Source organism: Phyllopteryx taeniolatus, chromosome 1 (genome assembly GCF_024500385.1).
Source record: "Phyllopteryx taeniolatus isolate TA_2022b chromosome 1, UOR_Ptae_1.2, whole genome shotgun sequence".
Classification (NCBI taxonomy): domain Eukaryota; kingdom Metazoa; phylum Chordata; class Actinopteri; order Syngnathiformes; family Syngnathidae; genus Phyllopteryx; species Phyllopteryx taeniolatus.
Genome location: NC_084502.1, coordinates 40,356,704 through 40,382,290, shown reverse-complemented (window position 1 = coordinate 40,382,290; position 25,587 = coordinate 40,356,704). Strand labels below are relative to the sequence as shown.

Genomic DNA, 25,587 nt, shown 5'->3' with positions numbered 1-25,587 from the left:
TCACAGATTTTCCTTTGCTGCAGATGTGTGGTGCTCAGTTGCTTGGTGTGTGGTGAAAAATTGCCATTTTTCGTGATGGTCCACTTTTGCTCATTGAACAGCGGGCCTAAATCGGGTAAATCTCCACTCAAGGCCTCTGTACCAAATACCAAGCTGGCTGCTGGCGTTTTATAATAAGTCATGTATGCTACTTGTTGACTACCCGTTCCAATACATTTGAGAGGAGACATTAGAAGTAAAATAGTGAAACCCACCCAACTCCACACAGGAAGGCCTGAGCCGAGATATCCTGTTAAAAAATATGGTACCATGTTGTTTTTAAATATGAATACGTTCTGGTCAAAGTCCTACTCTACTGTTGCTTTAAAAAGTAACCTATTGTTGCTGGCAGATATAGGCACGGTCGCCATATTGGGATCTGACATGAAAAGATGCTATCGAGCCATATGTGAACCGCAGTCTCGCCCACAAATTCTCACCTACACAATATGAAATAGCTGAGTAGATAAATTCATACAACACCATTTTAAATTTAAAAGGGAAATGATCACCAAGGCTCTGTCTTAATTGCGGTGTGGACGTATATTTCGTCCATATTGAACCAGTTTGGACACCCCCGGCATGGAGGCACTTAGTACGAACCTGCGCTGGGAGCCCGAGCTTCAGTCTCACAGGCGCGTCGTTACATCTCCGTTTCTCCTCTTCTGCTAACACTGGTACGCGTTCTTTTGTTTTTTTTTTTTTTTTTTGGGGGGGGGGGTTGTTTGTTTTTGTTTTACACGGCTCTGATATTGCTCGCCTCGTCATTGTGTTGCCGCTTCTACGCGGCTCTTAATCGCTGATTTCGATGTGTTTGCTGTCGCCTGCCACCTTATTCCACCTCCAGTAAACCCATGTCAGCGTGCGCCTCGCCTCCTCCCCGCTCCCCTGCTCACGCTCCGCGGTGCCCGCGGTCACAATGTCCACTCCGCCCGTAGACCCGCTCTCGGCTGTGGAAAGCGGGCCCCAGTCGCACTATTTCCAGGTAGGTTTGGGGGCTTGAAAGCGACGAATGGTTGACTTGTTATCCTGTGGCTAAGTGTGGTTGAACGTGAAGGCGTCGCATTTTGGTATATAGGCTACTTTCTTGCTTTTTTTTTTTATTTTAATTTTATTTTTTTATATATAAAGAAACTGCGGTTGATGCCAACACATCAGTAGCCTATATGAGGGGATCTTCTCATAATGAACACAAAATTACAATATTAGTGTAGTTGCTGCTTGTGGTTTATTCCAGCGTCTTTTTTGCGACAATGTTAAAAAAAAAAAAAAGCTAACGCTACAGTGATAATTTGCTTCACCTGTAGACTCAATCTACCGGGCCTGTAGCATTTAAGCTAGTGAGTTCTTTATTCATTTTTTTGACCAATCAGCCAAATATATACAACCTGCACCCTCCTGCAGTCATAATTTGTGATTAGAAGAAAGCTACAGTAAAACAGCAGATCTTTTGCACTCAGCCACTCTAAAGAGGCTATTACATGGTTCAAGATGATATTTGGGCTTAAAACATGTACTGACACTGGCTGCATGTTTAATGCCAACGTCAACATGATTTAACATACAAACTGAGATTTTGATTGCTTAAAATTGTCTAAGTAAGAGATGAAAATGCTTAATTAACAGGGCTTGTGACCAAAAAAAAGGCTCAATCTCAAAATGTAAAAACCAGTGCAATGTGTTTTTTTAAACAAAATATACATCTTATGTGATGTAAAAGTGCAATGTCAACCTGGCACTAAACCAGTAGTATGTGCTTTTGCTTAGTACAGTTGGTGAAGTTGATAAGTATGGAAATGGGAATTGTTTGTTGACAAGCTGACTGAAATGTACTTAGTTAAATATTGGAAATTGGACAGAGATTCGTTCTCAGCTTGGTAAATAGATACTTGAAAACCACAGATTAAAATGATTTTGCATCAAAACTCATTTGAAAGGTTGCAGTCCTTTAAATTGTCCAGACAAGGGCGGTGCCTGGGGTGGCGGCTGCCCCCATAGACTTTAGGGTGGACACTCCCATGGCCACCCTCCTCGTGCATGGGGAGCCATCTGCCGCTGAAGCCTATTCCAGCTAAGATTGGGCAAGAGGTGGGCTATAACCTGAACTGGTCACCATTCAATCACAGGGCACATATAGACAAATAGTCACACTCACATTTACACCCATGCACAATACAATATAGAGTCTCCAATTAACCTAACATGCATGTTTTGGGAATGTAGCCACCAGAGTACCCACAGAAAACCCACACAAGCATGGGGAGGACATGCAAACGCCACACAGGAAGGCAGGAGTCAAGATTCCAACCCTGAACCTCAGCACTGTGAGGCAGGTGTGCTAACCAGTAGTCAACTGTGCTACCCTCCTTTATATTGGTTTTACTCATTCATGTCTGACAAGCAAATAGCTAATGTTGGATGAATGTCCAATATATAAATAACATAACCACTCACAACTCTGACAGTGACGTTAGCATTGATGCTAGTGCTAACACAAGATGTGGGGTGTCCTGACTGGTCCACCAATAATATAAACCACTGATGTAACTGATCCAGGATCACTATAGCAACGACAGAGGCTATTTAATAAATAAGTGGTATGCGAATCAAAATGTACAAAGAAGATTAGACAAAACTTAACAAAGTTGCAAAGAAGTAGCAGACTAAAAGTACAGTATACTGTATGTCTGGTATTGGTACAGTATTGGGATCCTGATCTCTGTGTTTTTGTGTTCCTTTTGCTTTGTGTTTGCACACAGCTGCCCAGAAAGTTGCCTAAACGCAAGAGCCGCTTCAAACGCTCGGATGGCAGCACGTCCTCAGACACAACATCTAGTTTCATTAAACGACAGGTAAACCTTTTTCATGACCTCTGACTCATTTCTATTTGTATTTTAGACTACTTTGTTGTCTTGTGTGAGGAGAGAATGAGATTAATATGCAACTCATTCAGTTATATGCAGGCCATTTTGTGACCTCTAAAGATTTGATTCAGGTGCTTTTCCGTGTCTATAATTGTTTGAAAAGATTAAAACAATAGGAGCAAAAATCAATTTGTGGTGTTGTTTTTGTCATAAACAATGAATTACGTTGAGACTGCATACATTGTTAATCAGTGATGTCTCCTTAGTTGTACTGTAGTTTTTCCTTTGATCAGAAGAGGGCAACGAGGTGCTTAAATATGGTACAATACTGTTACATGAAAATTCCCAGCAGAGGCTCAATTTGTAATTAAAGTTTTTGGGTCAAGCACATGTAAGAGAGACAAATTAAGGTTTGGTGAAGTGTTCATGCTATTGCGTAGCGTCTCTTCTGATTTGATGATGTCCTGTCAATGCAGTTTTTATTTGCATGTTTTGTTGTGTCAGAAGTTTACTTCATTTGATGTGTCCCGGTTTAAAAGGAGGGCTGTTTATAGTTTATAGAGTCATAATCCCGACAGGAGCAAGGAGGTATTACTGAGCTAAAGTTAACAAAAGGCCACACACAAGTCTGACAAAAGCACTAGATTCACAATTTTTGAGAAGACACAGGTTCATCATATGCCTAAGGCAATATTCAACTTGACAGTCCAGAATTGGATTGCACTACATTTACGCTTGATGTTGATATTTTCTTCGTTGCTCTAACATAAATGTGTGCATTTATGCCTCGTGTTGTGTGGCAAGAAGCATTTACACAAGTGGGGCAGCTGCAAGAAAAAGGCTGAGCAGACACCTTCTTCAGGGGGGAACATTAGTTATCCTGATCGGGGGGGTTAATGACAACCTGCAGAGCCCCTGAAAATATTGCAGTGGTGTGAAATATTCATTATCTTCCTTCCCTTTGAAGGCCTCGGGCAACAATGCGTGGGTTCAATGCTCATACGAGCACCTCTCGGTCATTACCTCGTCTCCACACATGCTGCAGGCGGTGACACCCATAGGTGATCTGACAAAATGTGTTTAATGCAGAGGGAAGCGATTTCCCCCAACAGAGCAGATAGTTTCTTGTCTGTGGTGGGGTGGGGTGTACATGGAGGAGCTATGGCATATGACTCATTTCTGCAGCAGCGTGCTGCCATAAGTAGGACTGAATGTTGCTAGGCCCTGAATGTCTCGTCTCTTGCCGGCAAGTTTTAGGAACATGAGTTGCAAATAGGTTGCCGATTATTGGGATTGGGTGGGGTCACTACTGTCTGCCGCCGATCTCGTAGGTGGGGAACAGGCTCGATTCAGTCAGTCTGCATGGAGTATGTACTATAGTGTGCGGAGAGGCAGGAACCAGTTACCAGCGGCTCCACCATATTAAATAACAAAGTAAAAATCACTCCTTCCACAGTCAACATTGCCTCCTTGCCACCCTCCTCGTTGTAGCATTACCATCAACATCCCCTTAACACAGCCCCTTTTAATGACGCTTTTTATTACCTTCATTCTTCTCTCACCTGCTTCACTTTCTACCTACTCCATTCCCCTGTTTCTCCACTAGACCACCCTCCTCCTCCTCAGATTGATCAATTGACATATCTTGACTTTGATATTGATGTAACCACACTGTGATTTATGGCATTGTGTACCGTAAAGCGATACACATATCATTTTTTGACATTGAATTACGGCTGTGCAGTTAATAGAATGCTTTTTTTTCATAGATATTTGGTGACTGGATTCTCTCAAATCTCTGATGTTTGCATTTTTTGTTGTTGGGAGATGGGGGGGAGCTGTGAATAATATATTCTGTTTTTGTACATTATCTTTTTCAGCCAATGAAACCATCTGTTTTTCACATGAGCATGCAGTCTTGGAACCTATTTGACCGTAAAAAACGTTCTGCCATTTTTTAAATTCTGGTATAGATTTGTTCCTGGAGTGAGACATACATTAACTGTGACGGCAGGAACGGATGGTTATGGTTCAAGTTCCGCTTCTGGAAAAAGAAACTGTAACTAGTTGTTTACAGAAATGCTATTCCATCTCCTGACTACTGTTGAGATGGTCAGAGTAAAGCAATTATTGGCTCATAAAAATCATTACAGTGTTAGCAACTCAGCTTATAGTGATGAATACCTGTACTTGGATTAGGCACTGTTACAGTCTTATCATTATACAAATCTGTTTACACCTCACCCACATAAATAACAGGCGTGTCTGCGTCACGCGTATCTGTTCACATTGCAGAAAGCTATGTGAGATGGCATCACTGACGTGGGAGGTGATCACCTTTCTCAGAGCCACAGTCAGACACAGATCATCCAGCCATGATTTATACAATGAGCTGACTTTCAGTGAGAGGCAGGGTACACTCTGGACTGGTTGCCACTTTTCAGTCATGGGGAACACAAACAGACAAAACTCAAGATAAATGTTGTCATATATTCCAGTTTAGCTGCTTCGCGTTTTAGAACACATATGCTCTGCATTTTACGTTTTTGTATCTTATTTACACTACAGCACTTTAATGTTCACTACATCAACTAACTGTCCGGCGGGTGTTGCACTGCAGCACTTCTGAGTTCCACTTTGTCCGTTCTGCCATCTTTGTTATTCAATGATGGATTTTTGAAATTAATTAATTGATTCAGAATTGTTTACATTTGTATTGTGATGCATCACAGAATCTATTATTTCTCCCACCCCAAGTTGGCTATTGAGCAACTCGGCGTGTTGTTTGAAATTCTGTGCTAAATTGTGTCATCATATCCATCCATATACAGACCTTTTCCAAAAAATTTGAATGTCATGGAAAAGTTTATCCATCCATCCATCCATTTTCTGTACCGCTTTATCCTCACATGGGTCGCGGGTGTGCTGGAGCTTATCCCAGCTGTCTTCAGGCGAGAGGTGGATCACACCCTGAACTAGTCGCCAGCCAATCGCAGGGCACAGAGAAACAAACAACCATTCGTGCACACATTCACACCTAAGGGTTATTTGGAGTCTTCACTCAACCTACCATCCATGTTTTTGGGATGTGGGTGGAAACTGGAGTTCCCGGAGAAAACCCACGCAGGCACGGGGAGAACAACACCTCTACTGGACATTGCACCCCAAATCATGACTGACTGTGGATATTTCACACTGGACCTCAAGCAGCTTGGGTTCTGTTCTTCACCCGTCTTCCGCCAAACCCTTGGACCTTGATTCCCCAATGAAGGGCACACTTTCATCGGAATAGAGGACCATGGACCACTGGCCAACAGTCGAGTCCTTCTTCTCCTTGGCCCAGTTGAGACGCTTCCTATGTTGGCTCAGGCTCAGAAGTGGCACCCGAAAGTTGTAGCCCATCTCCCGGATGCGTCTGAATGTGGTGGTTTTTGAAGCTGTGACTCCCACCTCATTCCACTCTGATAATACGCTGAAGCCCACGGTCAACTCTTTTGCTGGTGCATCTTCTCCTGCCACATTTTATTGATATGCTTGGACACAGCACTCTGTGAACAGCCAACCTCCTTAGCTATGAACCTTTGTACGGAGGGTATCAATGATGGTCTTCTGGCCAGTTGTCAAGTCTGCAGTCTTCCCCATATTGAACCCAACTGAGACAATTGAACCAATTGACACTCAGTTCAAAACATTAATGGCCTGCAAAATTTGGGCTTATTTCTTCACAGTATTCTAATTTTTTTAATTCCTGATTTTGTGGGTTTTATGAGGTGGAAGCCCAAATTATGTAAAAATAAACAAATAAATACTTTAAAGTGTTTAAATTGTGGGCCCTGAATCTATAATCTATGAAAATTTAACTTTTTGAATGGAATTATGGAAATAAATAAAATTTTCCATGAAATTTAAATTTTTTGGAAAGGGTCTGTATAAAGGGCGGCACGGTGGCCGACTGGTTAGAGCGTCAGCCTCACAGTTCTGAGGTGCGGGGTTCAATCCCCGTCCCCGCCTGTGTGGAGTTTGCATGTTCTCCCCGTGCCTGCGTGGGTTTTCTCCGGGCACTCCGGTTTCCTCCCACATCCCAAAAAACATGCATGAATTGGAGACTCTAAATTGCCCGTAGGCATGACTGTGAGTGCGAATGGTTGTTTGTTCCTATGTGCCCTGCGATTGGCTGGCAACCAGTTCAGGGTGTACCCCGCCTCATGCCCGATGACAGCTGGGATAAGCTCCAGCACGCCCGCGACCCTAGTGAGGAGAAGCGGCTCAGAAAATGGATGGATGGATGGAAGGGTCTGTAGAAATTTTGTGTGTGCGCGCGTGCGTGTGTGTGTGTATGGTGTCAGTTTTTAGCATTGTTGAAACATTGACTTATGATGGTTCAGCAGTTTATAAGATCACACGTTTTATCATGGCAAAATACATATTTCATATCCATCCATCCAGCCATCCATTTTTCTTTGCCGCTTATCCTCACTAGGGTCGCGGACTGCTGGAGCCTATCCCAGCTGTCTTCAGGCAATGTAAAGTCCCCAATCAACCTACCACGCATGGTTTTGGAATGTGGGAGGAAACCGGAGTGCCTGGAGAAAACCCACCCAGACACGGGGAGAACATGCAAACTCCACACAACCGGGGCCGGGATTTGAACCCCGGTTCCCAGAACTGTGAGGCAGATCTGCTAACCAGTCGCCCACCGTGCCACACGGAAAAGTTTATTTATATTATATTATATTTCATTTGTCAGATAAAAAAAAAATGCAGACGTAAATGGAAACAGGAATCCCGAAAGTGTGTGTCTCTTGACTAGGGGCAATTCTAGGTTCTGAGGTTTAGGGGTACTGGGACTATACTGTACTGGGCCCCAAAATGGGCTAGAAACGCCTAAGGGGGGGGTGGGTTTGGGGATGCATTTTACTGCTCAAACAACACACGGGCATGCACACACAATATTAAGCATTATAAAACTGGTATACTGGCCTCACGTACACTCTCTCTCTCTCTCTCTCTCTCTCTCTCTCTCTCTCTCTCTCTCTCTCTCTCCCCCCCCCCCCCCTCTCACACACACACACAATATTAATGAAGGTATGGGATCTCCATATTTTGCTGCAAAATGGCAACTTTTTAGAAAAAGAAAAAAAACGACCCAAAACACTGCATAACCGGTGTGGACAAAGGAGCGTACTATACTATAAAGTGGCAGTATTAACTCATACTTTATATATCGTAGTTGTTGGGTGGGATCCCCTCCCCTCTCATAAAGGTTATTTAAAAAAGCCTCAACAAAAGAGGAATGGATTGTTATTATAAAATTAACATCATAACACCAAATTATTTTACCATTTAGTGACTCCATCAATAACTAATGCATCATATCTGAGACTCTTGCTAAATACCTGACAGCGAAACAGCAAGCAGCATTTTTTTTAAACATTTTTTTTAAGAAGAGTATTCTAATAGTTTAAAGGTTTTGAACTACTGTACTTTTCTTGAAAGGCTCTTTTTTTTGGTGGGTCAAATCGAATTACTTGGTACTGGGACAGTTCTAACTACACTATATTACCAAAAGTATTCTATTACCTGCCTTGACTTAGATATGAATTTAAGTAACATCCCATTCTTAAGCCATAGATATGACATTGGTCCACTCTCTGCAGTTATAACATCTTAAACTCTTCTGGGAAGGTTTTCCACAAGGTTTAGGAGTGTGTATATGGGAATTTATGACCATTTTTCCAGAAGCACATTTGTAAGGTTACACCCTGACGTTTGGCGAGAAGGCCTGGCTCTCGGTCGCCGCTCTAATTCATCCAAAAGTGTTCTATAGGGTTGAGGTCAGGATTGTGTAGGTCAGTCAAGTTCATCCACATCAAAGTGTCTCATCCATGTCTTTATGAACCTTGATTTGTGCACTGATGCACAATCATGTTGGAATAGGACCTCCAAACTGTTCCAACAAAGTTGGAAATGTCCAAAATAATTGCCCCTGAGCTCCAGTGAAAGGAACTCTGAATTCTTCAGCATACCAAGAGATTCTGGACAGTCAAACAGTTTGGAGATTACCCCTTCCTGTTACAACATGCCTGTGCACCAGTGCACAAAGCAGGATCCATAAAGACATGGAGGAGAGAATTTGGTATGGATGAACTTGACTGGCCTGCTCAGAGTCCTGCCCTCAATAGATTGAACACCTTTGGGTTGATTTCGAGTGGGCAGTGAGCCAGGCCTTCTCGTCCAACATCAGTGTGTGACCTCGCAAATATGGTCTTGGAAGAATGGGCAAAAATTTCCATAAACTCACTTCTAAACCTTGTTGAAAGCCTTCCCACAAGAGTTGAAGCTGTTATAGCTGCCAAGGGTAGACTAACATCATATTAAACCATATGGATTTAGAATCGATCCAGTCGATACCCATCAGCTGCCTCTGGAGTCCCATTGTGCAGAAAGGCTTGATAGGATTCCTTACTCATCTTGAAGGCATCACTCATCACTGGTGTCCATCAGCAGGGATTGCCACTACGACAGGCACAGACTGCCTCAACAATGGAGGTGTGGAACATGGTCCACTCTGACTCAATGTCCCCCGCCTCTCCCAGGACGTGGGAAAAGTTATGCCAGAGGAGGGAGTGGAAGCTCTTTTCAGACCTTATCAATACATTTGGGTCTGCCAGGTCAGACTGGCATCTTACCCCACCATCGGAGACAACACACCACCAGGTGGTGATCGTTTGACAGCTCTGCCCCTCTCTTCACCTGAGTGTTGAAGACATGCGGCCTAGGGTGTCGTGGTATCAAGTGTACGTATAGACACCCTTATGTTTGAACATGGTGTTCATTATGGACCTTCCATGACGAACACAGAAGTCCAGTAACAAAACAACCACTCGAGTTCAGATCGGGGGGGCCATTCCTCCCCTTCCAGGTCTCACTGTCACTGCCCACATGAGCATTGAAGTCCCCCAGCAGAACGAAGGAGTCCCCAACAGGGGGCGCTCTCCAGCACCCCTATACATACAGTATATGAACTTGGCTCTTCCCCTTCCCAGAAATATCCATGATTATACTTGTTTGTGCACACATGCACGCCTGCACACATCCACATGTGTGCACACACACATTCCAATTAAAAAAGGACAGTGGTGTCTGACCATCTGTAACGTTTCCTAGCAAGAAAAATGTTTCGCTAATTCCTATATAACAATATGAACAGTAGCCTTCAGTTGAATGCAGCAAAAATTAGGCCTGGTAAGGATTACAATGTGTTGGTATTGAGTGGAAGAAGTTAGTTTTCCTCAATTGCTAAAACACATATCTTGAAACCTTCACCCATTTCCTCAATACCTTAAACACAAATCCAAAAATTCAAGCTACATCCACAAAACCCCTGACTCTTCCTGCAAAACGAAGCTTTTGACTCAAAACTGATCCTGAGTCAATCAAAATGGAAAACCCCACTGCACAGTCATTACGCACTCCATAGAAAAAAGGAAAACACAATCATTAGATCATAAAGTGGGAGGAATAATCTTGATTGTTCACAATAGCATTGTATTTTGCAAAACAAAACAAAAATCCTGTTTAGCAATTGTATCAAAACAAAAAAGTACTAGGCCTTACAAGTATGATGGAAAATCTATGCATTGAAACACCTTTTTGTGTAGAACGATGTATAGAGTCATACTGTAATCATGTACATAATGAAAAAAGCGTGTTTTAGTGGGTGGAAATATGTTCTCAAGTTGTGTCTAACTAGGTGAAAAGGGAATGTTCTCCCAACTACAGGACATTGAGCATTTGCTTCAGACAATAGGGTTTTGTGTTTTGGCAAGTGGGAAATACTGTAAGAAATTTGCCATACATCCTATTTTAAGCAAGATAGGCATATGAATGTCACCACTCGCGGGAAGGTATTTCTCTGCGTAACTTGAGATCGGCACTCGCAACACAGTCAAGGAGAGGTGGGACGTCTGGGGTGGATCAAACCATTTTGAGGCAAGGGGGATATACTGTATTTTTGTTGTTAGAATATTACATTTCAACCAATTACTGTATGGTTTTGTTGTTGTTGTTGTTTGTTTTTTTCTAGCGTGTTAAAAAAGGGACAGTAAAAAAACAATTCTACAGATCTCTCGAATTTTGTGGGTGCTTTTATTCACTTTAGGGGTAGACAAAAATGGGCTAGACACGTCTATGCTCTTGACTCTAGGAGGGCCTTTGGTGGCTTTATTAGTTGGTACTGATAAAATCTTCCTTTCAGACAATTTTTGCATAAACGAGGTCATTGGTTTTACCGTTTGAGAAGAAAAGAGAGGAAAAGTCTTAAATTTTGCCCTCGAGACCTGATTGACAAACATGACGACGTTGCAGTCTGCAATGCAGCGCAGCTTTGCCAGCATGAAAGTTTATCTACTGTGTGGTTTCAAACTTCATTTTCAAAAGACTGAATGGGTTTTGAGGACAGATAGTTTGTGTTACAGGTCAGTAATCTCACCAGACAAATAATGAAAGACAGACACAGCCAGCCTAGGCAGATCTCGATCGTATCTTTTAACAGTCCTCTGACAAAACGCCTTGCTTATGCTTGTTTAACCCAGTGCCTTACCACAGAAGATACAGGAGTCAATGTCTTTAACTGGCTCTAGCGCTGCCCTCCTTATCAGTTAAGTTTCTGATAATCTAGGTGTGTGTCTCTCATGGTCTTTACCCACGTTGACCCCCTCCTATGGATGCGCGACGATGATTGACAGTCCACTCTCACACCGGTTCATTATAGCATTGTACTCTGTTCTAATCTGCCCTTCCCCACGAGATAGCCACCCTTAAGCTCAGTTATAAATTGTTGATACTTCTCTTGTCTTTCCAGCAATCAGTCAGCCATGCCCACTCTCCGGGGTCGTAAATATTCTTGTCTTCTCAGTAATGTATATCTTGTCTGAATTGTTGACTCCATCAATCCAACTCATTTTCCTTTTATTCTGCCAGTGCTGCCTGGCGCTGGTGCAGTGTTGCTTTGCAGAGTTTATGAGAGCAAGAAATCAGATCTTATCTAACATAGACAAGCACACACAAACAGCAGAGGTGCATGCTACCTGGTTCTCTTCCGCGTAACACAGGAAACGCTTGGTGATACAAGATGAATTCTTTCAGATGGGCAGGGCAGGCCTAATTTGCAGTTCTCCTCATTACACAAATGCACAGAGATTCATTTTGAGTCATTCATTTTATCGGGAATATTGAACCTATTTGCAGCACTAAATAGTAAAGTTTGTCTTTGTTTGATCTGTTGGTTTCAGCACAAAGCCAAACTAGTATGTGTCCTTAAATCGTTACGAGTGAAAAATGATCACAGGCATATCATTTTGCTAATGAGGCGATGTCTTTGGAGAATAAACAAGGCAAAAAAGGATGTATATGTGCTGCACCACTGTGGGGGATGATGGGATGGAATGGGGCCAAGCAGGAGAGAAGAGGAAGTGGTTTCCTCCTTTGTGCTATATTTGGTCTTCCAGAGGATGGCGGGTGTGGGAGAGCAGCACATACACACAGGCTCCCTCATGAGCGTGTTGGGGTGAACAGACACCTGCAAACGAACACAGCAGCACAAAAAGCAGCACACACTAGAAAGCTGTGATGCAAATAAGGAAATGACTGCATAAATATTCTTCCATTGCCTCACACTGTCCCACTAGGGGTCGGCTGATTCCTATACCAGTAGACCATCGGATTCCGACCTGTCAGCAGAGGAGGACCGCGAGGCGTATCGGCGTGAAGCCGAGCGCCAGGCACAACTTCAGCTCGACAGAGCTAAGGTAGAACATTCATTAATTTCATACCAGGAAATAATTGTTCTCGTCATCATTATTAATGAATTGTTTTGGTTATTTTTGCTCATTTGGTGTGGCACATGTGTAGTAGTTATGCATTTTTCTTCTGGTAGATGTATAATATTAGCAATGCATGTAATCCTGCATGGGAAAAAAGGTCTGACAGTATATAAAAACAAGAATCCACAACCTGAACAAAAACTTTCTCTGGCTCTCATATGATACATAATGACAATGATGTAACAAAAAAAGGAGATTGTAGCACAAAGCGGTACTCATCAAAGATAAGTTTTGCCACCCATTTTCAATCCATCCATCCATTTTCCGTACCACTTATCCTCACGAGGGGGCCCCAGACGTGCTGGAGCCTATCCCAGCTGACTCTGGGCGAGAGGTGGGGTACACCCTGAACTGGCCACCAGCCAATTGCAGCCACCCATTTTATTGTTTTTAAGTATTACTGTCACTCTGCAAAAATGTTACCTGTGCAGGAAACATTTTTTGGTGACACCCTTGGACGACGTTGGTTCACAATATCAGATGGAGATTTTTTTTGACAGAAGACAGACAGAAGGCCAGTCTCCTGAAAGCAAAATGAGTAGAGGTGCAACAATTAACCTATTAATCGACAACTAATCAGTTATCAAATTAATCGATAATTATTTGTATGATCGATAAATCGTTTAGAGACCTTGTTTAAGTTACATTTGTCCAAATCCTTGGAATTTCAGCCTCTCGACAATCAATATCAATAATTGCGTTGATTATATTAATAAAGCAGGCTGATTATTCTAGTGTTTCGTCAAAATAAGACATTTGCCAACATCTTCTTTTACTTTGGAAAAAAATCATCCCCATTTTTGCCCATTTTCTGACAGACGTTACAGACCAAACAAGAAACTAAATCAGATTCAATTTATGTTTGTGCATTTTCGGCACTGTCAAATTGAAATAATTTCCTGTTTTTGAATAAAGGGATGGACATTTATATATTTTTTTATCCGATTAATTGAACAAACAATTGACAGATGAAACAATCACATTAAACAGATTAAACAATCACATTACATAATCGTTAGTTGGAGCCATAAATATGATTTCATTTTGTCGTAAGTGCCTATTCTAGAGTCAATCACATTTTTCACATCAGGCGGCTTTTTTATTTTTTTTGCCAGTCCAAACCTGTAGCGTTTGCAGTAAAGACAAATGTGAGTTACTGTGGCGCTCTGGATGAGGACTGCCCTGTACAAGGAGCTGCAGTCAACTTTGATGCCAAAGACTTCCTGCACATCAAAGAAGTGAGTGATTGATACTCATTCCAACTAGGTTCTCCTCTGTTTAAACAGCAAACATTTGCTTGACGCTGAACTGTTTTTTTTCAATTTAACAGAAGTACAGTAATGACTGGTGGATCGGCCGGCTAGTCAAAGAGGGAGCTGACATTGCCTTCATCCCTAGCCCGCTGAGACTGGAGGCAATGAGACTCAAACTAGAGCAGAAACAGAGGTACTGTGCCTTTTTAGAGAGTTTTTTCAAAATCTGGTTTACTGCCACTGGACAGGAATTGGTATTAGGAAGAAACAGAAATAGTGCAGTGATGAAATAATACAGATGTTAAAATAAACAAGAATTTATGATAAATCCATAAATCCCATTGAGCAGCAAACAAAACAGAATGGAAGCTGAACTCCCTGTATAATAAACCCAGTTACTGAGTACATATACATTATGCACATGCATTAGCAGTATCAATGTGCAAACACATTTTGGTCAATTTTTAAGTCTATGGAGTTCATGTAATACTATTGTGGTTTGGCATTACAGAAAAACAGGGGGCAACTCCTCCAGTTTAGGAGACATGGTGACTGGGAGCTGGAGGACCACACCACCATCTGCAGGTGAATGTGAGTATTACACATGCAGCCTTTTTGTCAGACTGATGTCTGCCTGTGTTTTACCTGAATCAACTTAATCACTTTTTTATTTTCAAAAGCTAAACAGAAGCAAAAACAGGTAAGTTAACTCATTAATCTCCTTTTTGATATTTGCTGTGGTTGTCTTTTCCCCCAATTCCTTTTTCACCACCCTCCCATGGTGATCGTCATCCGTTTCATCTCTTGCCTTTCCCTGTGTGTGGCAGGAACATGTCCCTCCATATGATGTGGTGCCCTCCATGAGGCCGGTGGTCCTCGTGGGACCATCACTCAAGGGTTATGAGGTCAGCAAGCCGCATTTGACCTCTGGCTAATAGAATAACACAAACACTTTGCACTAAAACTAGTCTGTCACTGCTCCGTTTAATGTTTATCCGATTAAAATAATTACATTAAATGCTAGTGTCTTCTCTCTTCCCCCCAGGTTACAGATATGATGCAGAAAGCCCTTTTTGACTTCCTGAAACACAGATTTGAAGGAAGGTCAGTAGACGTCAAAGAATAACATTTGTCGCTGGTTTGTTCAGTCGGCCCCAAATATTGTATTAATTGTATGTTTTTGCCACTTTCACTGAAACTCCAGAATCTCAATCACACGTGTCACTGCCGACCTGTCTTTAGCCAAGAGATCTGTCCTCAATAAAAGACCCATAATGGAGAGGTCCAACACTCGCTCCAGTTTGGGTAAAAGTCACATTAAAAAGATGGGTACTTTTTGATGATCAGTAGTTGAAGGACTGAACATGGAAAATGATGTGGTTAATGCAGCGGAGGTTCAAAGCGAAATCGAGAGGATATTTGAACTGGCCAAAACGCTGCAGCTGGTGGTTCTGGATGCGGACACCATCAACCATCCGGCACAGCTCGCCAAAACCTCCCTTGCACCCATCGTTGTCTACGTTAAAGTCTCCTCACCAAAGGTACCGTCCACAATAACGCCCTTTTCTACCTCAGTGTGGACAACCTCTACTCTTTGGGCTTCTCTCAGGTGCTCCAGAGGCTGATCAAGTCCAGGGGGAAGTCTCAGAGCAAGCACCTGAATGTGCAGATGATGGCTGCAGACAAACTCACTCAGTGCCCCCCTGTAAGTGGACTATATGCTGCAAATTACCAGGGTGGTAAATATTTACAATTAATATGATATACCTACTGTACATTAAATATATTCACAATAACATTTTTTATGATTACTATGTAGTGGGACTATTTCAAATTGCATCCATCGAAGATTTTTCAACACCAAACTGCTGGTAAATCAGACCTTATAGTTGTTCATACAAATCTTAAATGTAAATAAATGTCTAGAATCACAGAATTATCTAAATTTCATTCCTTCCAGAAATACCTGCATGTATTCCATTAGCTGTCAAAATGAGTGGTGGCAATGTCAAATGCCCGATGCAGAACAAGGCAAGTAGGAATTAACAAAATATTTTATTGACTCATGAGAACAGCGGGAATTACGCACTGAGATGACAAGTAAATGAATGCTCTAAAAAGGAATCAACAGAAACAGGAGCATGAAATATACTGTACTAGTTACAACAATGAGCCACTGTTTGAAGAAGACAAGGGCAAGTCAGGAGTTGATTGGTATACACAAAAGGGCTCAAATGAATTCATTGATAACGAGGTGGATAACAGAAAAACTGGCCAAATGTGAGCAACAACCCAACTAGCTAAATGCAGTTATCAGATAATTGAGCATAGATGGGCACAATGATGGCTGGGGATTGGCATAGTAATCAATTCGATTGTCTATTGGTTGTTAAGAATTCTGTTGATTGTCTGAAATCTTTTTGTATTAATCACAGCAATTGTGGCAACATTAAGTGCACTGCCAGGCTGCAACCACCCATTTTCTGTACCGCTTATGCGTACTAGAGTCTAGTTTACAAACACTCAGCTACGGGTCTTCTTCGGTTGTATTGTAAGGTGTGTACTTTGTATGGAGAACACTGTATCTTTTGCCATCTACAATTAATCTAAAATTGCAAAAAAATCAACCCATATCATCCATCCATTCTTTCCCGCCGAGCCTATCACATTATCGGAGCCTATCACATCTGACTTTGGGGAAGAGACAGGCTACACTCTGGACCGGTCGCCAGCCAATCGCAGGGCACATATAGACAAAAAACCATTCACACCCACATTTGCACCTTTGGACCATGAGTCTTCAATTAACCTAACGTGCATTTTTTGGGAATGTGGGAGCAACCAGAGAAATCCCATCCAGGTATGGGGAGAACATGCTAACCCCACACAGGAGGGCCCAAGCCAAGATTCAAACTCAGGACTTCTTGACTGTGAGGCAGAAGTGCGAACCACTCGGCTTATTAACCCAAGCCTGAATAGAAATCAAGATGTCAACTGTCAATCAACAATTCAGAAAGTACTCTGACATTTCAAAAAACATCTTAAAATGACATTAATGCAACTTAATCCAGAGTTTGGAATGCTAATGATGTGTTTTTGGGAGTTTTGGGGTTTTTTGTTTTGTTTTGTTTTGTTTTGTTTTTTTAGGACCACTTGCCCAAGTGGCCGTCACTTCTGTTTCAATCATTGCTCCCATTTCAAATTTGTACTTTTGCCCGTAGGATTTGTTTGATGTCATTTTGGATGAAAACCAGCTGGAGGATGCTTGTGAGCATTTGTCTGAATACCTGGAGATATACTGGCGGGCCACTCATCTCCCAGGCACCACCCCTCTTAATCCTCTTTTAGAGCAGAGTCTGATGACCCCGCCATCCGCCAACTCCAGTCTCCAGGTGAGCTGCGCTTCACTGGTCTCAGCTGTCCCGTGTCAAGACTTTTGTGTTATGTTGTCCCTGTTTTCAACGTCTCCCAATTCTCACTCCTGTGTTTTTGATTTAATTGTCTCCGCTTGTGTGTCCTCTCGCTCATCCATGCTTAACATTTTCTGAAATACAGGAAATAATTGAATGATGGCTTTACCAGCTGGGGTGAGTAGTGGGGTATATGCAACACACACACCTTTAACACCTGAGGCAAACATGGGGATGACACAGTGTTTTATTGGTGTGCCACATCCTTCCTCCTCTCCTTGAGTTGACGGTCTCGGGTGAATCAGCAGTTTGAATCCACTGCGCTGAATGACACATGGAGCCTAAAATGACTGAACATGCGTGTCATTTGGCAGAATCTCCTCATTGCTGCTCCTTGTCTGTTCTTCTTGTCCGTTTCCACGCATGCCTCGTTAATGTGCCAGCAGCCCTCGCAATGTCACATGACACTATCGGTAATGTGTGTACTTCGTGTTACACAATAATAGGAATAAGACCACAATATAGTATGTGTACAGTACACTGACACTTATGCCATATAGCCTCCCCATTCCCTCCATCTCCACCTTTCCACTGGCATTTAATCTGTTGTGATGTCTGTACACACGGACAAAACTTTGCAAACACCTTGCTAAAAAGGACTTACTGTACTCTAACGAAACATATCATTCAAGACTTCAACTTTTTTTTTTTTTTAACATACATACAGTAGCTAGCTCGATGGATAGATGGCTTTAGATAGCTAAATACTTGGGGCTAAATGGTGGCCAAAATGGTGTCTCTGTCTTTTTTCATATATTCAATGGCAATCACAAAATAATCATTTAATTTGGGTAAATGACTACGTCATTCGCACCCAAGCATTTACTTAAATGAGATACAACCCCCCCCCCCCCCTCCCCCAGTGCACCGTAACAAATAGAAGCTGCATATATAACTGTTCTTATTTGTCTCCATATGCCTTCTTTTGAGGCATCAGAGGTGGCATCTCGTAAGTCCTTCTTCACATGTTGTTTGGATTCTTTTGTCACAGTCACCCTTATTTGTTTGCATCCATCAAATCTTTGATGTGACAGAACAGCTTTCATTAGCAGGAAGAGTAAAACCACTTGTTGTGCCACTCAACTTTGGTTCTTCCAGAACAAGAACCAGCCGCAGGCTAGTGAGGCAGTGGGTTTGGAGGCCGAGGCGCAGGAAGGGGAGGAGGAAGACGAGGCAGGCGAGGAGGCCCTCTCCCCCTTGGAGCAGGACAGTCTCATGCCATCAGACGAGGCTAGCGACTCCCTGTCTCACGGCCAGAGGGGGAGCCCGTGCCAGAGGGTGGGAGAAGACGACGAGGAAGAGGAGGAGGATGGGTACGCCTCTCCGTGCCCCGGCCGCACATACAGGGGTATGTACCCCGCGCACCGGGGCCACGCCGTCGGCCACAACGCCAACAGTCACGAGTCGCAGGACAGGCTGCTTCAAAGCGAAGCCCAGCAGGGTCACAACCACAGAATCAACCGCCAGCGCAGTCGCCCTTGGCCTCGAGACACCTACTGAGGAATCCACAAGTCCAGGTCTATTTTTAGAGCATCACTTTATCTCCACCGAGGGGACATTTTGACATCTCCGGGCCGATTGTCAGATTGTCAACAGGGCTACTCTGCAATGGAATGTCTCTTCAGGCAAACTTGTGCTGCTTTGCCAGTGTTTCTCTATTGTAGGATGTCTCCATATACAGTATACTGGCCTTAAAGCAAAACATGTTTAGTTATCTTTACTGTTGCATGTGTGACTAGAGTATCATTATTTTGAGACTATTTGCACATTGATGCCAGAACAGGGGCCGAATGATCTCTATGGCTAAACTAATGTAGGAATGTTTACTGTTGAATTCACAGATGGAAGCTACTCATGCATTTTCAGATCATGTAAATACTGAATGGGCACGGAGTTTAGTTACATTGCTTCTTGATTTGGTCGCTTGTTTCAGACACACGCTGCCACCCACGTTTTGTCGTAAACTTACGAAGATAACGAATGGCACATTGCAAGAGTGAAGCTGCAGTACATGACACTGTCACCACCAGTGCATCTCTCTCTCTTTCTCTCTGCTATTGCACAATCACTTGCGAACACCTTGAAAAAGCTGACGGGCACAGAGAATGTAAACGCGTGTAAAAAAACAAAAGGGAATGTTGGTGCCCAAATTGCTTGTTTACGTCGACCCGTTGTCCGCACATTAAGCACGCGGTGGCCTCCGAGAATGTTCGTTTGCATGCCTCGCGGTGTCTCTGCACCACCGTCATCGGATTGTAGCACATTCTTTGATTGTAGCATCCCCAGGTTCCACACTAGCCTCTCCTTAATCATTGCGCCCCGTTGTGTACTGCAGTTTTCCCACGGCCGACCCTCAGGTGTCCCTCAGCTCCATGTGACAAGCGTGTGGCGAAGGACTCGCAGCTGTAGCACCTGCCCGTGACATGACATAACGTCATTGCGTTCTTACGCAGTCAGCCTGCGAGCATCTCGCAGGGTTCATACCAGCTGACTTAAGAAATTACTTGTTTACTGCTTCTATGTTGCATATGTATCTAGTGTTGTATGTATATTTTGAAGAGGAAAAAAACAGCATGATTGAGAAAAAAGACAAAAAAACTATGCAAGTGCTGCATGAATTCTGATTCTTTTGACCGTTAAGTATTTTAGTAATGCATCGTTTCTGGTTTTGCCCGTTGTATTGCAGTGATAGTCTTCTTTGTGGCGGTTTCCTTCTCCACTTACTACAAAAAGCACTCAAACTCACACCCACAAGTTCAAGTTGAGATGGGCACTCACTTACTTGACGCACTTTGAAATTCCTTCACTGAAAATGGTCTCCAGATCCGATTGATGTCCTGCATGTCTTAGCTCTTCAATTAGCTATTTTCATTCTATTTTGCCAGAGTGGACCAATGATTAAACAACTGATGAAGCGGTTGAGGGTTATTTCCAATTTATGAAGCACAATTTTTACAAGGTTGTCATTTAGTTTCCTATGTCTTATTCTGTATGCAATACTAAGCCTAAAATTGAAAAATGAAACGCCTTACACCATCTGGACTTCGTCTTCAGTGTGAGTATTAAAAAAAAAAAGAAAAAGAAATTGCACTACTCCTTTTTGAGGATGGTTGCTTTGTAATGCAATAACTGCACTAAATCTAACAGTGTATCTATCCACCACACTACCACAGCGTGCTAGCGTAACACAACACGCCTCTTCCCGCTCCCGTTCACAAGGTGTACAAAGTGAAACATTTCCTGCCTGATGCTGTAAAGAATGCTTTCTTTTTGAAAAATAGATTTACAATGCTAAGAAAATTATGACTTCAACTAAATAAACACATTTTATGTATTTTAATTGTTTGTGTCCAGTTTGTGTTTCATCTTATTACATTGAATTCAATGTTAATGTAAAACGTAACATTTTATGGGGAACTCAAACATTTAAAAAATTCCGGGATAAGTGAATTTTTAAAATACTATACGTTTACAGTGTTTCGTTCTATTGGTATATAATCAATACTGATGTAGTGCATTATATATATAACTATAGTTAAGTACCGCTGGCATCGAGAGGAAATCTCCCATTTCCAAAAGCCTAATTTCTTTAGAAAACCAAAAAAACTGCATGTTTTTTGAGCCATTAACATTCCATCATCAAAGAGAAGGTCATTTTCAACACTTTAAAACGGTCAACAATTTGTAAAAATAACACACACACACACATGGAGACTAAACGATAGTATTGATTTGTTTAAAAAAAACGAACCAAAAACATTTGACAATATTTTGACGTTTCGGCCCGACGCCAGGGATAAAACATACTGTATGTAATGATACATGCAATGTAATATACAGTATACTGTATTATAGCTCACTATAGTAAGGAATGCCCGCTTTTTTATTATTATGATTATTATTGTTACCCGTGTCTTTGAATTTTGGATGAGCAATGAAATGAAAACTAGGGCAGCACGGTGGATATATGGTTAGCACGTCTGCCACACAGTTTTGAGGTTCGGGGTTGGAATCTCGGCTCTGGACTTCCTTTGTGCAGTTGGTGTATTCTTTCTGTGCTTGCGTAGGTTTTCTACGGCTATTCTGGCTATCTCGCACATTCCCAAAACATGCATGTGAGGTTAACTGAAGATTATAAATTGCCTGTAGGTGTGAATGGTTGTTTGAGCCCTGTGATTTACAAGCCATCAGTCTAGAGTGTGCCCGGCCCTTAGTTAGCCATCTGGGAAAGGCACAAGCTCACGTGTGTTGAGGCCCAGAACAAGATATATATTAACTGTATTATTTTTATATTGAACCACAAACAACGTGGCGCGATTGTCAAGATAGAAGCGGATTTCCCTGGCTGCTGCACCTATAATATAATTATACCAAGAGAGGAAACGGGTGAGAAATAAAGAAGTGTGTGGTTATTTTGCTCCATTCACTCATGAACCTTTAGACTGTGGATTCTCCAAGAGCTCATCAGTGTCAGGTGTGAGCCAAACTGGAGTCCAATCAATGAGAGAAGCTTGGAGGTGTGGCATAAAGCTGCTCTGGCCCCTAGAATTAACACACCAGGTTAGAATTGTCCTCTATCAAAAATGTCAAGCTCCTGGCCCCACGGGCCGGAATTTCCTCCAACCCGTAGGATCAATTTGAAGTCAGCATGACGTTGCCCCGCCCAATGGCATCAGCCAGACATGCGAATGTAATTCCATGAGCACCACCTTATTTTTATGAACTATACAGTACTCAGTGTTGGGGGTGTGGTGATACAACAGTCGGCCAATCAAGTACCAGTTTCAAAGGCCTCGCATGGCTACTTATGCATTTGCGCGGGCATTTTAAGTACTAGTAACTGTTTATGCATATTTTTGAAGCTCTGTTTGTTGTCGATTGAATGAAGACGCAGTGCCGAAGAACTTGTGGTTGTGTGAGCGCAAATCTGAATGCAAACAGTGTTTTCAGCGTCCCAAACAAAATCACACGTTTATAGGACTTGGACACAATAGAAAACTATATTGACGTGATTTACTATTATATTATTCTTGTTTTCTGTGAAGTTTGAAGTTAATCTGACGATGTGCTTGCACTCAGTGTGACCCGGAAAATGAGATGGTTCAAGCGCATGCCGCCATTGCATGTTGTTAAAAGGTAGCTAGCTTAGTTAGCTCGTCGGTGACCGTCGTCGTTACGAACTCGAAATCACTGTATGAACGCAATTTCAGCTAGCGATCATACGCTAAATTACTTTGGATATTGACTATTTTTGGTGTTGTAGGCAAAGTATTTAGGTGAAACTATCAATGACTGTACAGTACAAATAATAGATTAGTACAGCAGATAGCACAATACAGAAGTTACATTCATTGATATGGTAGTTACTCAAAATACATGCTATAGAGTTGAACAAGTAACCAGCATTAACACAAAAGACACCAATTAACAATTTGATAAGGTTTCATTTTCTGAACCGCTCCCAGCTGACTTTTGGCGAGAGGCGGGGTACACCCTGAACAGTTCGCTAGCCAATAGCAGGGCACATATAAACAAACAACCATTCACACCTAGGGGCAATTTAGAGTCTTCGTTTAACCTACCATGCATGTTTTTGGGATGTGGGAGGAAACTGGAGTGGCCGGAGAAAACCCACACAGTCACGGGGAGAACATACAAACTCCACACAGACGAGGCCGGATTTGAACTCAGGTCCTGAGAACTGTGAGGTGGATGTGCTAGAGATGAAATCATATACTGTTAAAACAAAAAATGTATTTGAATCCTCAAGCAACACCTCTCAGATGAAAAGACTATGAAGTGGATATAATAAAACCAAATAAATAAAGCAGGCGTGTCAAACAGGCCACATCCGGCCTGCCACATCATTTTATGTGGCCAAATCATTTGCATCAATTTCCATGATTCTCTCTAAAATTTGTACCAAAATTTCACATCGTAATATGTAATGTTGAGATATTTCATGCAAAAAAAAAAGACAACTAGTTTTCAAATCAGAGGTCAAGGATAATGTCAAGCTTCTGATCAGGCGATGAAACATTCATATGGTTTATAAGGGCCCTCTGAGGTAAACCGTACCAACGATGTGGTGTACAACAAAAATGAGTTTGACACCCCTAACCTAATGTGTACCGTGCCTCCCTCAAAAGACATATGATTAATAATTGTATAATGCTGAAAAAGGGTACAAACTTATCTCAGTCTTAATGTTCATCAGTCCACGGTTAGACAAACTGTCGATAAATCAGAATCCGACTCATCTTTATTTGCCAAGTATGTCGAAAAAACACACAAGGAATTTGTCTCCGGTAGTTGGAGCCGCTCGAGTACGACAACAAAGAACACTTTTGAGACATAAAGACTGACAAAAAAAGTCACTGAGCAATAAAGGGTTGCTAGTTATCTGGTAATGCCGGTACAATATTTTTTTTTGTTTGTTTGTTTGTTTTTGACAATTGTGCAAAAATGCAGAGTCCTCTAGCACTGAGAGCAGTTTGAATGACTAATCTCGCAATAGTCCGGTGCAATGACCATTGTGCAAAGGGTGCCGAGACTTCAAGGAGTGTATGCAGTTTAAAGTGACTAGTAGTGCAATAATCTGGGACAATGTTGATTGTGCAAATGTTGCAGATACTCCTCAATCAGTGTGCAAATGGGGCAGATGCTACTCTGGCATGAGTGGCCAGTATTGGTCAACAACAGATATGCAAATAGTGCAGCGTTGCGAGACTACTACATTGAGTGCACGAGTAATATATAATTGGCCCAACAGAAATGTGACAACAAACGCAAGACAAAAAAATTGGCAGCACGTTGCAATCGAATTGTAGGTTAGCTGTTTAAGAAGTTGATTGAAGAAACTTTTGGAATGTCTGCTAGTTCTAGTTTGCATTGATCGGTAGCGCCTACCTGAGGGAAGGAGCTGGAAGAGCTGGTGACCGGGATGTGGAGAGTCAGAGAGGATTTTGCATGCTCTTGTCTTAGTTCTGGCAGCGTGCAAGTCCTCAAAGGTGGGTAGGGGGGTACCGACAATCCTTTCAGCAGTTTTGATTGTCCGTTGCAGTCGGAGTTTGTCCTTTTTTGTAGCAGCACCAAACCAGACTGTGATGGAAGAACACAGGACTGATTCGATGACCGCTGTGTAGAACTGTCTCAGCAGCTCCGGTGGCAGGCCGTGCTTTCTCAGAAGCCGCAGGAAGTACATCCTCTGCTGGGGCTTTTTGAGGACGGAGTTGATGTTGATCGCCCACTTCAGGTCCTGAGAGACTGTAATTCCCAGGAACTTGAAGGTCTCGACGGTTGACACAAAGCAGCTGGACAGCGTGAGGGGCAGCTGTGGCGATGCCTCCTGAAGTCCACGATCATCTCTACAGTCTTGAGCGTGTTCAGCTCTAGGTTGTGTCGGCCGCACCACAGCTCCAGCCGCTCCGCTTCCTGTCGATATGCAGACTCGTCAGCGTCCTTAATGAGGCCGATGACAGTGGTGTCATCTGCAAACTTTAGGAATTTGACAGTCGGGTGCGCTGAGGTGCGGTCGTTCGTGTAGAGAAAGAAGAGCAGCGGAGAGAGGACACAACCTTGGGGCGCCCCAGTGCTGATGCTGCGTGTGGATGAGGTGGTCTCCCCCAGCCTCACCTGCTGTGTCCTGCCTGTCAGAAAGCTGTAAACCCACTGGCAGATGGCAGGCGAGACGCTGAGTTGGAGAAGCTTGGAGGAAAGGAGTTCAGGGATGATGGTGTTGAACGCTGAGCTGAAGTCCACGAACAGGATCGTCGCGTAGGTCCCTGCACTGTCGAGGTGTTCTAGGATGAAGTGCACTCCCATGTTGACTGCATCATCCGCAGATCTGTTCGCTCGGTAGGAAAACTGCAGGGGGTCCAGCAGGGGACCTGTGACGCTCTCGAGGTGGTCCAGCACGAGACGTTCAAAGGACTTCATGACCACAGATGTCAAGGCGAGAGGCCTGTAGTCATTTAGACTCGAGATTGCAGGTTTCTTGGGGACTGGAATGATGGTGGAGCGTTTGAAACAGGATGGTACTTCGCACAGTTCCAGAGATCTATTGAAGATCTGTGTG

General features: G+C 42.8%; 1 protein-coding gene across 3 annotated transcripts; it reads left to right on the top strand.

Annotated features, from left to right (window-relative positions):
- The first annotated feature begins 448 nt into the window (after positions 1-448).
- Positions 449-20,844, top strand: cacnb3a (calcium channel, voltage-dependent, beta 3a). 3 transcript variants are annotated; one of them, XM_061795337.1, is made up of 17 exons: positions 449-716; positions 887-1,024; positions 2,799-2,891; positions 12,593-12,712; positions 13,903-14,025; positions 14,118-14,233; positions 14,552-14,631; positions 14,721-14,740; positions 14,868-14,945; positions 15,086-15,144; positions 15,245-15,345; positions 15,430-15,581; positions 15,650-15,745; positions 15,860-15,911; positions 16,001-16,071; positions 17,262-17,432; positions 18,609-20,844. In XM_061795337.1, exons 2-17 carry the CDS (start codon positions 959-961, stop codon positions 19,008-19,010), a joined length of 1,800 nt encoding a protein of 599 aa, XP_061651321.1. In that variant the 5' UTR covers positions 449-716; positions 887-958; the 3' UTR covers positions 19,011-20,844. The 3 variants fall into 3 exon arrangements, with proteins under 3 accessions (XP_061651321.1, XP_061651333.1, XP_061651326.1); XM_061795349.1 differs by lacking the exon at positions 449-716 and adding an exon at positions 17,596-17,627 and having other exon boundaries at positions 733-1,024; positions 18,609-18,747; XM_061795342.1 differs by lacking the exons at positions 449-716; positions 15,860-15,911; positions 16,001-16,071 and having other exon boundaries at positions 739-1,024.
- Positions 20,845-25,587: the final 4,743 nt, after the last annotated feature.